The 16,021-nt window shown below is 40.0% G+C and overlaps 1 protein-coding gene across 1 annotated transcript; it reads left to right on the top strand.

Moving 5' to 3' along the window:
- The first annotated feature begins 1,661 nt into the window (after positions 1 to 1,661).
- Positions 1,662 to 14,645, top strand: LOC140235248 (protocadherin Fat 1-like). Its single transcript, XM_072315280.1, has 2 exons — positions 1,662 to 1,798; positions 11,266 to 14,645. The coding sequence occupies exon 2, from the start codon at positions 11,310 to 11,312 to the stop codon at positions 14,643 to 14,645; it is 3,336 nt and encodes a 1,111-aa protein (XP_072171381.1). The 5' UTR covers positions 1,662 to 1,798; positions 11,266 to 11,309.
- Positions 14,646 to 16,021: the final 1,376 nt, after the last annotated feature.

Genomic DNA, 16,021 nt, shown 5'->3' with positions numbered 1-16,021 from the left:
ATTGTCCCATTGGATAGTCTTCAAATTTTAGTTTATAATCTTATCATGAATATGTAGTGCTAGGAAACTTCCGAGCATTTCACTGATCTGTATTTACGTCTCTTGCTGGAACAAACCCTCATTCAGATTGTACTTGGACATCGCAGTAGCTTATAATGATATTTTCATTAACAAATAAGCCAAAATAACTCGATTTTTTTTTTCAGTTGAAGGTGTTGAGAGCCAACGCCTCGGACTCGACAAACTACACTTGTATACACTTCCATCATCTAATTATCTTTTGTTAACCAAATTCCGCGTTGAATACCTGCCAGCGTGTCTTCAGCGAACCAGCTTAAACCGAGCATTGTTCCCAAACAGACAAAGACCCCTAAAATCGATATTAAATCTCCTGATGCATCTACATCGTGGGGAAAGAAAAAGAGAAGAAAGATAACGTGGCGTCGGGTTGTTTGCAAAGTTGAGGTGACTCATTACATCCTTATTCAAAGATGCCTATGTAGAAAACTTCCCGGACCATCACCATGATCATTGATGTTTTTGATATATCATAGAACGTGAACAGATAAATGACCATCATAAGAACATTCGTTGGTCAGACATTTGAATGCAAAAACTCAGTTGTTCATTCCCATAATACACGACAGAAAAACCTTCTGCATCTACCTCGTGTAGCTACCAGTATTGCCCTAAATTCTTTTTATGTGTCTTGCATAAAAGAATGGAACATGTTGCCCTCAGATGTTAAAGATAGTACCACTTTTTCCAGATTTAAAGTGTTGGCTCGGAAGTATTTGCTTCATCGATATTCTCAGTCTCATTGATGCTGCTCCTTTTAAATTCTACATACATGACTTCATCTCATCGCTTTCCATTTGAGTAATATAGTCTAATGCCAATTATGTTTTGCTTTAAAATTCCATAGGTAGTGTGTGTGTGTGTGTGTGTGTGTGTGTGTGTGAGGGATTGAGGAATTCCACTAGAATTATTCTATGGCTTTAATGTTTGTATATAGTAGTGAGTTATTATATTACATGTCTTAACTTGCCTTTCCAGGGGTTCTTATTATACAAGCTTGCTTTTCTAAGACCCCTCCACTTTACATCTATATGCATCTACATGCATTGTCAATTTATATTCAATTCTGCAAATTGTTTTAATCACATATTCAACAATGTATTCCTTGTTACATATTATTGTTCTTATGTAATTTTTGTATTGTGGAAATTTTTAATAAACTTGAAACTTAAACTTGAAACATTTTTTTGAAGAGAGGAACAGTCAAGTTTTCAGACACAGGTGCTTTTGATAAAAAGTGAGCAATACGCGTGTACTCCGCACCAATGATTTTGCGCACCAGCTCCGCTGGGCCACCATGGGATAAGGGTGTCGTACTCCCTCCTATGCTCCTACGCAATACGAGGCTGGTTAGCAGGAGATTGGAGTTCCAGCTCCGTGTGTGTGTGTGTGTGTGTGTGTGTGTGTATTGCTTTCTACACGTAACCCCAGTCTGCGACCGATCGATTCTGCATCTTCCTACCACTGTGATACTGCGGCGGTGTGCTGTGTGTGAGTGCACCATGCATGCGTGCACATCAGCGCAGCCAACGTGAAGAAGTACGAGTATTTCACATTTGGTCGAAGGCCTCTGCGCGGAGTGGGAAGGATACCGCGTCGTCTGACATCCGATTTCGAGAGAGAGGGCCGTTCGGACAATTATGAAGACTACTTGTATTTACTGTGGATTTCTATGATTGTGGAATATAACCCAAATGACTGGTGGAACATACTGTGGGAGGTATGTGTTAAAACATCTCATTTCATACTGCGAAAGTTGCCAAACTATTTATAGTGTCGTTTGTTATTCCACTGTACTCGCGAATTGCTTGACGCAACACGCCGTGGTCTGGTATGCCAACCAGCTCCGCGGTGGGTCGTCAAGCAAGAGCTAAGAGAGTGCCGAGTGTGCTTCTATTGGTGTAACGGTTATAACTTCTCTGACTTAAATTAGTTGTAATCGTTGAAAAAACGGAACTTTGATCTGTTTCATGGTATTATTCCAGAAACATGTATTGCTTCAAGAGTAGGAAGATATGAAGTTGCGGCATTTTTCTTTTAAATGTGGATACTATCGTGTAAGTTAGTGGAACCAAATTGATATATCGATCTGTGATAGGATTTCGCGGCCTTGCGCAAGTACAAGAGGGGGTACATTTATCGCCAATTGTCTGCAGAATCGGCACGCGAATTGGTGTGGTGTCTGCTCTATGCAGGGATAAGCGAAGGAATTTCGCCGACAGGGCCCGCCACTGCTCAAGCCGTGCCTATCGTCAACATTATGGCGCCTGCTGTTATTAATACGTCATGTTGCTTTTATTTAGGCACCAGCTGGATTTACATGGCACATTCTGTAACCCAGCCCGGCCGGAGTGCAGTCTGATTTCGAGCTAACCTTGAATCAAGGTCTTTAATGATGATGCTAGTTGTTGCCTCTCATTAAAATATTCTGCTTCATAAAGACATAAATGATGAGAGTCCCGTCTCATAATGTATTTGTCGTGCATCTGCCTATTGTGTATGTATGGTGCATTCAAAACGACACCCCCTCCCCCCCCCCCCCCCCAAAAAAAAAAAAAAAAATCGGGGGAAAGAAAGTAGAGGTCTACATTGATTTATTACACTGAATGTTGCGTTTTAACACAGCAAAATTTTGCCCCGCTAGTCCTACTTTGGAATCATCATCAATCTCATAATGTATTTGTCGTGCATCTGCCTATTGTGTATGTATGGTGCATTCAAAACGACACCCCCTCCCCCCCCCCCAAAAAAAAAAAAAAAAAATCGGGGGAAAGAAAGTAGAGGTCTACATTGATTTATTACACTGAATGTTGCGTTTTAACACAGCAAAATTTTGCCCCGCTAGTCCTACTTTGGAATCATCATCAATCTCATAATGTATTTGTCGTGCATCTGCCTATTGTGTATGTATGGTGCATTCAAAACGACACCCCCCCCCCCCAAAAAAAAAAAAAAAAATAATCGGGGGAAAGAAAGTAGAGGTCTACATTGATTTATTACACTGAATGTTGCGTTTTAACACAGCAAAATTTTGCCCCGCTAGTCCTACTTTGGGATCATCATCAAGTTGCTACTTTTTGAGTCACTTTAGGTTTTAAGTATGGAGGTTGACATTTTACACATCAGTGTGTAGGGCCTACAGTCCACTAGCGCTTGATATCACTTTGAAATGCCAAGTAGGCCCTACAGCAGTCATTTCAATTCAGTCATCTGTCTGACTCCGGAGTCCTGCCATACCCCAAAAACAATTCTTTTCTGGTCCTCCTCCTCCTCGTCCTCCTCCTCCTCCTCCTTCTTCTTCTGCTTTTCCTCCTCTTCTTTTATAAAAATTCAGTCAGGTACTCTGCAGAGCATACTCGTATACATACATTTAAATATGAGCACACAAATCTGAGTATGGCCTGTATATGGCCAATGTTTGAGTTTGGAGGGGAATACACGTAATCATTAACTATTTATATTCATGAGTTTCATTCAAAATATAGTGCATTCATTCTGATAAGAAAGTGACTGCTCTATTTGGACATGTCAAACACTTGTCAATTTTATAAGAGGGTTTCCCCTTTTACACTGCTAATACTGCACTGCTGTAGTATTGAAGAAGTAGTTGTAGCCATCAGGCAAAACTTTTTTGTTTTTATTCGTATCATAGGCTTGTTGTATTGAAGATGTTTAATGAGGCAGCAATAATCAATTCATTGATTATGAGCATTAACTGGAAAACAAAGCACTTTGAAATTGGGGGAAATAAGATTAAATTCATATCAGATCCAGATGTTTTTTGATATACATGTATTTTATATATTTATGGTAGGAGCATACAGTATTTTCAGAACATTGCTTTGGAAACAAAACAATTAATTGGTATACAAGTTGTACATGTACTTCTAGATTTTTTTGGGGTTAATTGTGTGTTGTGCTTTAATAGTTTCGTAATATTGAAAATATGATTCTGTCTTAGAATACACAGTTTGGAAATAAAGAATGATGGACAAGTTGATGTGTTTCCTGAGAATTGTGTGTGGAATTTCTGATTGTTAATTAATCTATTCAGGCTCATTTGTTTGTGGCTAATTTAGGAGGATTTAGCACCAGAGCCTGCCCCAGCTAATCCCTTTCCCCCTCTAATCTCAACAGACCTGTGTTAAACTGTTCTCCAAACATTCATTTTTTTCCAAAGGGGGATTAAACCCTTCAGTCTTCACACTGAATGGAGAGGGGGAAGGAGTAGAAAGAAACTAAATTGAACCCAGAAGATGGTGCATGGAGTTGTATAGATTGCAAACAAGCCTGCCCTTGGAGATGAGGAAGATGATGTCATATAAACTTTTTGAAAGAAAATTAGGTGGGGCTTCCAGCAGAGGCTAAATTGCATTTCGCAGAGCATCATCTGGATGATGCATTGAAGTTTGAAATAGCAAAAAAGAAGAAGTGTACAATGTTTATTATGGTAAGTTGGCTGGTTGAAATAGTTTGAAGACGCAAAAGACATTGTCAGTGTCAAGGGTAGATGTGTGATTTTTTTTTTCTCTATTTCTCTTTTTTTTCATAATGGTTGTTTATTGTATTTACATGGTTCAAATTATTTCTCTTTGTGAGCATAATTTGTAAATTTATCACTTTACAGTCTGCACATGGACCTGAAAAAATAAGATGCATGTGTACAGTGTACATTATTTCACAAAATATAATGAATAATTTGTATATCATTAAAAGTTCAAATTCTTTCAGACAACTGGAGAATGGTAAGATTTTTATTAAGGTTATGTCAACTTGCTATTATTTCACTGAAGTGGTATACTTTACATTCTGTCTTCTCTTGAACCAAGTACAGGTGTACAGTCTGTACATGTGTAATTTTCATTGAAGTGAGAGTTCAGAATATATCTGATTTCAGATGTTTTTACTCTCTCTAAAACCCACTTGTCAGAATTTTTGGCAAATGAAATGGACTTGGAAATTTCCACAGTTTAATGCACTGACGAGTTTTCCCCACAAGTTTCAAATATTTTTCAGGCTTTTTTTCCCCAGAAGTATTCTCACACCCCAGAGTTTTGGGAATGCTGTAGTTCAAATATATCTCCACTTGTATATGAAGTTTTGTGTTTTTTTTTTTCCCACTTTATTCACCACAGAGGAAATGCAGTTTTTTTTTTTCTTTCTTGTTTTTGCAAGTAAGGAAATGCCATGATTTTTTGTTCCTCAAAAGTAGCATGACATTAATGGCAAATTATGTTCTTTACATTCCAATATCTGTGTTTTTTTAGTACCAATGGAGTTCATAGTCTTTTCCAGATGGGTAATGCTTTGAATGAATTTTTCAAGTCTACATGAGGATAAAAAACAAACAAACCCCAAACTATTTCAGATTTTTGGCCAAATACAATTACTCTCTAGAATGCCCAATGTTAAACTTCGGTCCAGATTCAATCATTGCCAACTAGGTAAAAACAACTGCCATGTTGCTTGCTTCAGTTATGAATAGAGATTATGTGACAGAGCTGCTTTAAATAGTGTATCATTATAGCCACAAATACATTGTATATCAGTGATCAGATCAAGAGTCAATTAGTTTGCTGACATACAATGTACTGAATGCCCAGATTATGATGAAGTTATGACATTTTATCTGACCTCATTTTGTTTAATATATTTACACTTACATACATACAATGTATGTACAAATAATGTACCCCAGACTGTATTGTAGGTCATAGTGACAGGTTTAAAGTTTATGATTTGCCAAACATTTGGATGTTGTAAACTTATCATTTGGATAATTTGCTGTAACTTTTTCTGAACTCTTCCCTTTGCATCATGGCATTCCTGCAGTGTACAGTTTCAAGCATTATTTTCCATTTACAAAGTACAAAACCCCCATTCCCCCTTTTTGGAAAAATAACAAAATATAAAAGGCATAATTCTATCAGGGTCAAAAAAAAAAAAGAGAGAATGAAGATCTAATGGAATGTTGATGATGTTACCATTAAGGGCATACTGTATTTCATATCTAATGTTTGGAGCAGCAATATTTTTCTCCGAAGAAGCACTTGCAATTACTCAACCCAGCAAAGATGTTCAGGGATCATTAGCCAGCCACTAGTGCATTCTGGTCTGCCTCACCGGCTCTCCAGTGGCTACCTAATGAAGCCAGTCATGATTTTATTCCCATATGCACACATTCCGGACTGAGATAATGTGCACACAATCTACACGTACGTCTCGGCTCTTCGTGTATTTGCACTTGTACTGGTAGCCCACCACCGCTGCTGGCTACGGAGAAGTTGTTCAGATTTCTGTAGAGTGCCCCATTATGAGTTTCTTCCCTTGTCATCTTTAGTAAATACTACTTCAGGGAGAGATTAATGTTAATGTTATGTGTGGACTAAATACACAGGTGTGCAGTGCACATTCTGCAGTGTGAGGTTTATTACCATAAGGTTCAGTTGTTAATAGTGGTAAAGCTTGCCATTAATTCTAGTGTTTGAAAGTAGGAACACGGTAAACATTGACTTTACACATTGTATGATTGTATGACAGTTTGTAAAATCAGGGATGTGGGAAGAGAACCAGGCATCGTAAAGATGAACTATGAAAACAAAAAGATGAAAAGACTAATGTTTTGTGGTTCAGAAAGCCATACGTAAAGACAATTGGATACCAACAAAGTTTTAGCAGTAATTAGTTTGACCCAAAGGAGCATACAGTCTGTCCAACTTGAATATTGTACATTTCACGGAACCCGCATAAAAGATACAATGTAAACTTTGTAAGCCTGATACTGTACTCTGTGTTCTGTTCAGCTTGTGGTGTGCAGTATCTGGCTGTCATTTGGCAGCTCTTAGTGGCCAACTGCATGATATCATTTTAGACCCAGGCTTCAAAATTTGACCTAAAATGTTGATGGGCTCGTTAAAGGGATCATATAGTTTTGGTTGAGACCTAATTTCAGGTTACTAACTTTTTTTAGTGAGATAATGAGAAACTTCTTATGAAATATGAAAGAGCATGTAATTCTATGAGGTATTAAACGTTTATTTGATGAAATTTGGTTTTGAAATGGCTGAGATATCCACAAAAGAGTAATTCTAATAGAGTGTGGGACCCACACTTCATTACGGTCGCTTTGTTTTACTTTGTTTTTGGATGTTTCAGTCATTCCAAACACGATATTAATCAAATAAACTTTGAATTCCTCTTAAAATGGTATGGTCTGTACTATATCATTAGTGTTTTCTTGGTATCTCGCAAAAAGTTTAAAGCCCAATTCTCATCTCCACCAATACTGTACCATCCCTTTAATGCCCTAGTACATCAATTCTATTCAGCAAACCCATTATTTCGGGAGCTCTGGGACCGAGTACATTTGGCTCAATTCCTGACAAATCAGCTGGGTCCTGTTGGCATTTCAGAGAGAGAGAGAGAGAAGCAAGATGGTGGTGGTGGGAAAATCATTCAGATGTAACTGAACTTGTTTCCCAATGACTGTATGCATACACATGTACAATATGTTCTGGTTGTACATGTAGATCAGACCTCTTTGTGTAAAGATGTTATTGTTGTTATGACCTACAGTACATTGTACAACTGTATAGTACATTCAGTTTTCTACAAAAATTATATGTAGATGCTTTCTGCTTTTGGGAAGTTTTATTTGTCATGAATTTTTCATGATGCTTTTTTTTTGTTCTTTTTTTATATTTATTGGTTTCAAAATGTTACAAATGAGCAACAACCAAAGTACCACCGAAGTGTCACCAAATTAAGTTGCCTTACATCTGATACTTAAGTTTTAAACATTGTGTATTTTGATAGTTTGCAGCCTTACAGGAATTCTGGAAATTCAGTATTTAATTGAGCAGAAATAAAAAAGTTTATTGCATGTGAAGAGGACATTCAAAAGTACAAGTCAAATTAACCTCTCGTACAAAGTTTTCAAAGTGTATTATTTGAATAAAAGGGGCAACTTTCATTATGCTACATAGTAAGGAATGTCTTGAAGGTTCATGTATCATAGGTTAAAGAGAGAATAAGAAGGTAAACACACATTTCACAGTGTATCAATTCATTATTTATTTTTCGCTCATTGCAGAGGATTTGATGAAGTTCTGGTCAGTAGTTCAAATAACTTTCGAATGAAAGTGAGATGGAAGTGAACTTCAATTGGAAAGGCAGCTGACATCTTTCAAATTGGATTGGGAAAGCTGTGGTCCAGCCACCACCCACGCGGGCTTGTAATTGAGGCCTTGTGGGGCGGGTATGGCACCCTCTACACAGCAGGAAGCAATCCACTTATTAATGACTTCCTCATCGTTTCCTCTCTGATATCAAAAGTCTTACTTTGGGATTTGTCTTGCTGGCAGCTGTCCAGATCCTCCGTTGGATGTTGATGTTTGCAAGAAGTCATCCTGAAATCATCAATACCTGTGTAGGGGCATGATGAATCTGATATCCTGTATTCCTATGCTCCTCTCTCTTTTTTCTCTTTGTGAACCAACAGCTACAATATTGGTAAAGAAAAATGACTACTGCAATGCAAGAAAGGTGCACTATTCACCTTGTTTGTTTGTTTGTTTGTTTGTTTTTTGCAAACAACACTTCAGTCACTTATAATGGATTGGAGAAATATGGTTTCCAGTGAAAGATGTGGACTTGTAGACTTGCAAACATGCATCGAGGGATTTTACCACTGATTTGGGTTATTTTACATATCCAGCAAAACCCTGAGAAACTCCAGACATTCAAGTGTGAATTTTCCATTTTAAAGATTATTTAATATTTAACATTGTATTGCCAAAAACTATTCCTAACTCTTTTGAGGAAAATACAGAAGCTACATCCTGGCTGTGATAATTTTTTTCTTGTAGGATTTTACATTGCAACTTAATATTTCAGGCCACTTAGTATTTCAGGCAAACATTTTCAAGCTTTTCGTATTTACTGACTCGATAAAATGCATTCAGTTTAATAAACATTCATTCTGATTGCATCTGAGAGCTCACAAATTCTTTGTTAATGCAGTGAAAACACAATTGACTGAAATCACACTTTTCATTGGAGATGTCACAGGGTCATAATCTGCCCATTGTTCCCGTACTACTGTTGCAGACATGGAAGAAAATGTAGGAAAAAAAATAGAAAAGAAAAAGAAAAGAAAAAGAGAAGGAGAGGTACATGTAAGGCCTTAGGGGGAGGGGGAGGCACATCAAATCTTTGTGTTCTTGGCAGTATATGGATAGTGACTGATAATTCCTGTCGGCGAGAACACAGCCTCAGAATGATTTAGGTCTGTCAGAGATGTGGGAATGCGGGTCGAGAGTGATTCCAACGCAAATATTTACCAGTCAGACTATGTCTGAATAATGTCACTCTGCTTCCTGAGCTTGACAGACATTGCAACATGTGCTTCTGATTGATCTGAAAGTCTCTGTCTCATGACCAGGGAGAGATCCTCGTCACCATCATGTCTCCCTCAAATTCGGCGCTGCTTTCAAAATCCAACAAAAACCAATGTGCAGGTGGTTTTCCAGAAAAAACGTGTGTGCAATGTAAAGATCTGCAACTGGCTCTTCTCTCCACACATGTAGTACAATGTACGATGTAACGTAATAGTACATCTAGGGTAGTGGAACATTTCATCATTTGGTTGCTTGATTGTCTAGGAAAAATACCTTCATGCATTTTTGTTAAGCAAAATATTTTTTTCTTTATGTAGATTTATAGGGAATTCAACAGGATGGGGGAGGGGGACACTGTAAGGACAGAATCTGAAATGTTGTCATTTCATTCATTATAAATGAAATATTTACAGGCATTTTTAAATATGTGTGAATATCTACCACATATTTCTTCAAAAATGTCAACAAAATGGAAGGTACGGGTGTAGCACTTTGCATGAAATGAGTCTTAGGAAAGTGCATTTTTAAAAACATCTGCAATGTTACTGCTATGAAATTTTGATAGACTTTATGAATAAGAATTATATTTGGATGCTTTGTGTTGTTTGTTGGAGTTGTACTTTAATATTATCTTTCCAAGAAATCATTTCTGTGATGTTTCCAAGAAATAATTTCTGTGATGTGCAAATTCTCAGAGGTCAAAAGCACACGACATGTGGAAAATGTCTAGAGATACAGACTGTAAATGCCTTGTGGGCATACTTCTGTCAGAGATGATCTGCACAGTATTTTCACCTTGTGAAGATGAAATACATGGTATCAATGTATGGTACACAACATTTTTGGTGCTACAATGTACCATCAGTGACCATATGTGGTCTGAAATCTATTGAATAAGCCCAAATATGAATTGGAAAACTGGCAGGATTGTGACTTGGCACCAGCCATGTAAGGAGGCTTTGGTATTCAATGTTTCCATTTCCTCATCCTGTGCCCCTCTTTGTCAAAATTTGAGGATTAATCATGTCAATGTTGCTGCTGCTGTTTTTTAATTAAAGTCAGCAAAGTTTGTTGTTGTTGTTGTTTTTATGAAGAGAAATTGTATAAAACCTGTTATCTCGTGGGTATGATGCGCCAGTGCAGTGTACAAACTGTAAGTGGTCTCAGAGTGATAGAAAATGAGTGTCCACTTCATTACTTAACATGAGAAGGAAAGCTGTCATTAACATCATGTGCACCATGTAGCTAGACTGTCCATTCAGCATGTACTGTAGGCCTACATGTATACTGTATATTGTATGCCATTTGCAAGCTACTATACATATAAGTGTCTGGATTTACCCTGTATTTTCTTTTCCTGTGTTGTTGTTATTACATTCCCTCTCCTTACCAAGAGACAGTGATGGGAAAGGACATCATTTTGATCTATGTACATTATATATCATACTACATACAATGTACATGTACTATACACTTGAATGAGATTTTGTACAAGTTTGCAGTCATCCATGCAGAATAATTTGCATACTTATTGCAAAGTGCAGTAATCATGGATGTCAGTTCACATCTGCTATTATATCAATTACACAACAGGTACACAGTACAATACTTGTAACTAGATTAACAATGCTCAGATACTGAAAATGACTATCATAGTCATTTTCAATCCACAGATCAGTGTTGCCTTTCTACACATTTGCCCTATGCATTCTCTTTGTATGTTTTCTACTGTAGCAACTGTGTTCCATATTTGTAAGTCTTGGTTTTCATTCTTTTTGTTACTCCACAGTGAGTTTGGCTAGCGGAGCTGCATAGCCAAGAAGATCCACCACAATGGCGGGAATGAGGTGGGATCTCCACAAGCTTGAGGCGGCTCCAGTAACCATGGCGGCAGTCCTCCTCCTCTTCCTGCTCCAGCTGGGCTGCAGCGTAGTCTCGGGACAGCAGTTCAAGTTCACTCGCCCCCTCTACAATGCAACGATAGAGGAGAACTCGCCCATCAGGACTTACATATCCTCGGAGCAGAAAATGGGCATATACCTGTCGAATATGTCAATGGGGGTCAGGTATACATTATTAACAAGCAATGTTAGGGATTTGTTCATCGCAAAGACTGAGGTTGTCAGTGACTTTGCCTTCCTGAGAATTAGAATAAAACCTTGCAACAGAGGAGGCCAGTGTCCAAATCTGAGGGTCAACAGGGAGGTGAGAGGAGAGTATGACCTCAGTGTGCGTGCAGAGAGTAGAGTGGGAGGAAAGCGTGTCGTCGACACAACGGACATTCACCTTATTGTTAAGGACGTGAATGAGCAACCTCCACTATTCTTAAGAGGGAGCTATGATGCGACAATCAGGGAAGACCACCCCGTGTTCTCCAACATCATCCAAGTGGAGGCACATGACTCTGACAGTGGCACGAATGGGGAGGTGTACTACAGCTTCAGTCAGCAGACAGACCAGTTTGCCATTCATACGACCACTGGAGTGGTATCCCTGACGAGACCGCTGGACTACTACCACCAGTCCGAGTACAGGCTCACAGTTGTGGCAAAGGACAGAGGATTTACGCCATATGGTGGAGCTGCCCACACGACGCGTGTTCCACTTGTCATCAGAGTCACACAAGTCAACATGCATCCTCCTGTAATATCTGTTGAGAAGCAGCCAACTATCTCGCTAAACAGTGAGGTAGGCACCGTCTTTGCAGTCGTGTATGTCAACGATGAAGACCCTGGTGAAAATGGAGAAATATCGTCTTTGAATATCATCGAGGGAAACCCCGAGGGTTTCTTTGAAATCGTCCCGACGAGAACCCGTGGCCGCTACCAAATGCAGATTGTCAGATCACTCCTGCTGGCGAGGTTACCTCCTTCTGTGAATGTGACCGTCGCTGCCACAGATAGTGGACAACCTCCGAGGAGTAGCTCCAAAGTCATCAGTGTTCTCCTTGATGGAGTTATGGATTTTGAGTCATATTTCACTCGTGCTCTGTTCAATACCACAATCAGCGAACTTATGCCAGTCAACACACCTTTCCTCTCTCTAGCTCCTCGCAATGCTGCTGCCAACATGGGCATCTTCTATGTCATCACTGATCCCTCTGTGCCATTTTCCGTAGGGCCTCACACAGGAACACTCTCAGTGGCCGTGGACCTTGACAGAGAAACCAAGGCAGACTACTCCTTCAGGGTTGTAGCTCGCAATGCCAAGCAGCAAACTATTGTGGAGACAGATGTATTGATCCACCTTTCTGATGCCAATGACAACAACCCAGTCTTTGATGAAGACTTCTACGTTGTGAATGTGGAGGAAAACCATCCCGCAAATTATCCAGTGATCAAAGTCAATGCCTCCGACCCTGATCTCGGAGAAAATGGATTCATCTCGTACAGTATTGCCAATATGAACCCAGTCCCATTCACCATTGACCACCAAACAGGCTACATCAACACAAGCAAAGTCCTAGACTATGAGACAATGAGGCATCAGTATAGATTGAGGGTTCGGGCATCTGACTGGGGTTCGCCTTTCCGTAGAGAGGCTGAAGTGGAAGTCACAATCAATCTCATCAACGTGAATGACAACAGACCAAAGTTCGAGAAGATAAACTGTGTTGGAGCCATTGCCAGGTCTTTCCCACCTGGAAGAGCCATTGCATTGATATCAGCATTGGACTTTGACGAAAACAGACCAAGGTATAGGATCACAAGAGGAAATGTGAATGACCTGTTCAGCTTGAATCCATCCTCGGGAAACTTGACCCTCTCTCGACGGGTAGAGGACTCCGACCCGATCTTCTACAGCTTGAAAATTGAAGCCAGGGATGGATCCAACTCAGTTAGCTACATGAGGACCAACATGACTATCACCAACACTGCAAACCCCAATCCGCAAGCCCATGCCAGGGGGCTGAAAGTCACCTGTCAGGAGACAAGTGTTGCTGAGGAGATTGTCGAGTTGTACGAACAGCTACAAAAGAGCAATCAAGAAGTTGAGCACTTGCCACCAAACTATGCAGCACTCTACAGTGCCAATCTGCATGAGCCGGAATTTGATGCCAGATTCAGATCATCTGTCGTGGTGCCTGAAGATGCTCCAGTAGGAAGCACTATCCTCACCGTGTATGCCAGTGATGTTGACCATGGTTTCAATGGAAAGTTGGTGTATGCCATATCTGCAGGGAATGAGCAGTCTCATTTCCAAATGGACTTTGATACAGGCGAACTGAAGGTCTTGACGCCACTGGATCGAGAGACACAGAGTGTTTACGAATTGACAGTGAAGGTTTCTGACATGGGTAGCCCACAGCACACCAAGAAGAGAGCCCTGACCATAACACTGGCAGATGTCAATGACAATCCACCTCAGTTTGATCTGAGTGGTGACATGTATGAAGTCACGATCCCAGAAGATGCAGAGGAAGGGCTTGTCTTCCTTGCAGTCCATGCATCAGATCGTGATGAAGGGCGCAATCAGGAAGTGCGATACAGCATCATTAGTGACTCTCCTGCCTTTGACATTGACGTTGTAAGTGGTGACCTGAGAGTTGCAGGTCTGCTGGACAGAGAACAGCAGCCCGTTCACGAGGTGCGAGTTCAAGCCTCTGACCTGTCGGACACCCCTCTGGCAAGTTCCGTCATCGTCAGGATTACACTGGCTGACATCAATGACAATCCTCCCCGCTGCCTCCTGCCAGAGTACAAGGTCAAAGTTCGGGAGGACCTACCAACTGGTGCTGCAGTCCTGACTGTCCAAGCTCATGACCCTGACAATCCTCCCAACGGGACTGTTCATTACAGACTTGATGTCCTGGGTCCATCAAAGTTCAGCATCGACACTGACTATGGCACTCTGCGACTGATAGAGATGCTTGACTATGAAGACACCCAGCTGTATGAGATCCAGGTTGCCATACGCGATGAAGGAATCCCAGCTATGAGCTCGACCTGCAAGATTGTGGTGGAAGTCATAGACGTCAATGAAAATATTCATGCTCCCGTTTTTGAAAACTATGTGTTGACTGGCAGTGTTCATGAAGGTCGCATCAACAACACTGAAGTGATGACCATTACTGCAACTGACATGGACATGGGCATGGACGGAGAAGTCTTCTACACAATCAGAGATGGAAGTGGCCTGGGAAGGTTCAGCATTGATGGATCAGGTTAGTAATTCGTTTGGATTCATGTTGGTTGAAGGTTAGCTAAAATGAATATCATTTGTACAAAATAACACATTCTTCTTCCCTCAGCTGATGAAGAAGAATTTCATTTGAAGCTAAAATAGAAGTTTTGAAATATGGAACATCAAAATATATATATATATATATTTATAAGAAGAAAAATTTGGATCAGTGAATGTTGAGCCTCATATAATATCTTTTGATGAAGACGTGACAATGCATCAGTATAAACTTGTATTTACTATGGGTTAATAACTGTTAGAAAGGATTATCACGTATGTGCATCACTGGGTGTATCAATGACCCCTTGCCCTGTCTTTATTGAGTTTGGTCTTCCAACGCTGCGGTGACTCTATGAGCAGCTGCTTAGAGATCACACAAGTGTAATTTCTGAAGAATGGCATTTTAATTTGATTTTTGGCCATTTCCTGTCCCCAAATGACGGCTTGCTTTGCCAATTGGCTCATCATTTCTCGGCTCATTAAGGCATGGAGAGCCTTAGTATGAAATTGACCATGACGTTGTGTTGGACAAATTTTGTGTGGTGATGGTGCCCATCTTAGTGTCGGAACGTGCTGTTTTTAGGGGAGGGGTTCAGAGGGCTAGAAAAATTCTTGGCATCTGTTCAGCCTTGGCAGCATATTTGAATCTTCATCTTCTCTTGAATAGACTGAGAACATCTCAAGTTTTCTGGGAAGATAAATGCAATGAAGCATTGGTGAACGCTGATGTCGACAATAAACAGTTCATGTTGATTGTATCCTGTGAGTGACAGTCACAAATTAACAACATTAAAATACTTTACTCACAATTGTGAAAAGTTGCATGAACTGTGTTCTCCTAGCAATGGTTTTGTGGTGCCTTAAAATTATACAAACTGCAAATTGATTATGCCAAGGGCATAGACAATCAATGGCAGACAGGGACATTGCATGCTCTATTTCCTTCTTGCATTTCCACATGAATCTACCAGAGAGAGAAGAAAGTCTCTGTGTCCCATCATTATGAATAATGGATGAGTTTTAAAATAGTGGGTTGATGTACATGTATGGCGAGACCTTTTGAATAGAATTGTTGTTGTTTTTGAAATTCTGGTCCCTGAGTATTGGAACATTCACACAGAGTACATTTCTATTCATCCCCCCCCCTCTCTCTCTCTCTCTGGAACAAGAATGAGCTTTGTCACTATCAGTTTGGTTCATCCTTCATTTCCCCTGGCCATACTAACCTGGTGTCTTTCAATCAATAGTCTTTGTAGAGCGCCGCAGCTCCTTGCCTGTAGCACGGTCTATTCATCTGCCGTTCGTCCCCGATGTTCCCACACTGTGCTCCCTTTCGCAGTCTACTATATGATGGATTGAAA

The sequence above is a fragment of the Diadema setosum genome, chromosome 11 (genome assembly GCF_964275005.1).
Source record: "Diadema setosum chromosome 11, eeDiaSeto1, whole genome shotgun sequence".
Taxonomy (NCBI): Eukaryota; Metazoa; Echinodermata; class Echinoidea; order Diadematoida; family Diadematidae; genus Diadema; species Diadema setosum.
This window is presented reverse-complemented; position numbering and strand designations above follow the sequence as displayed.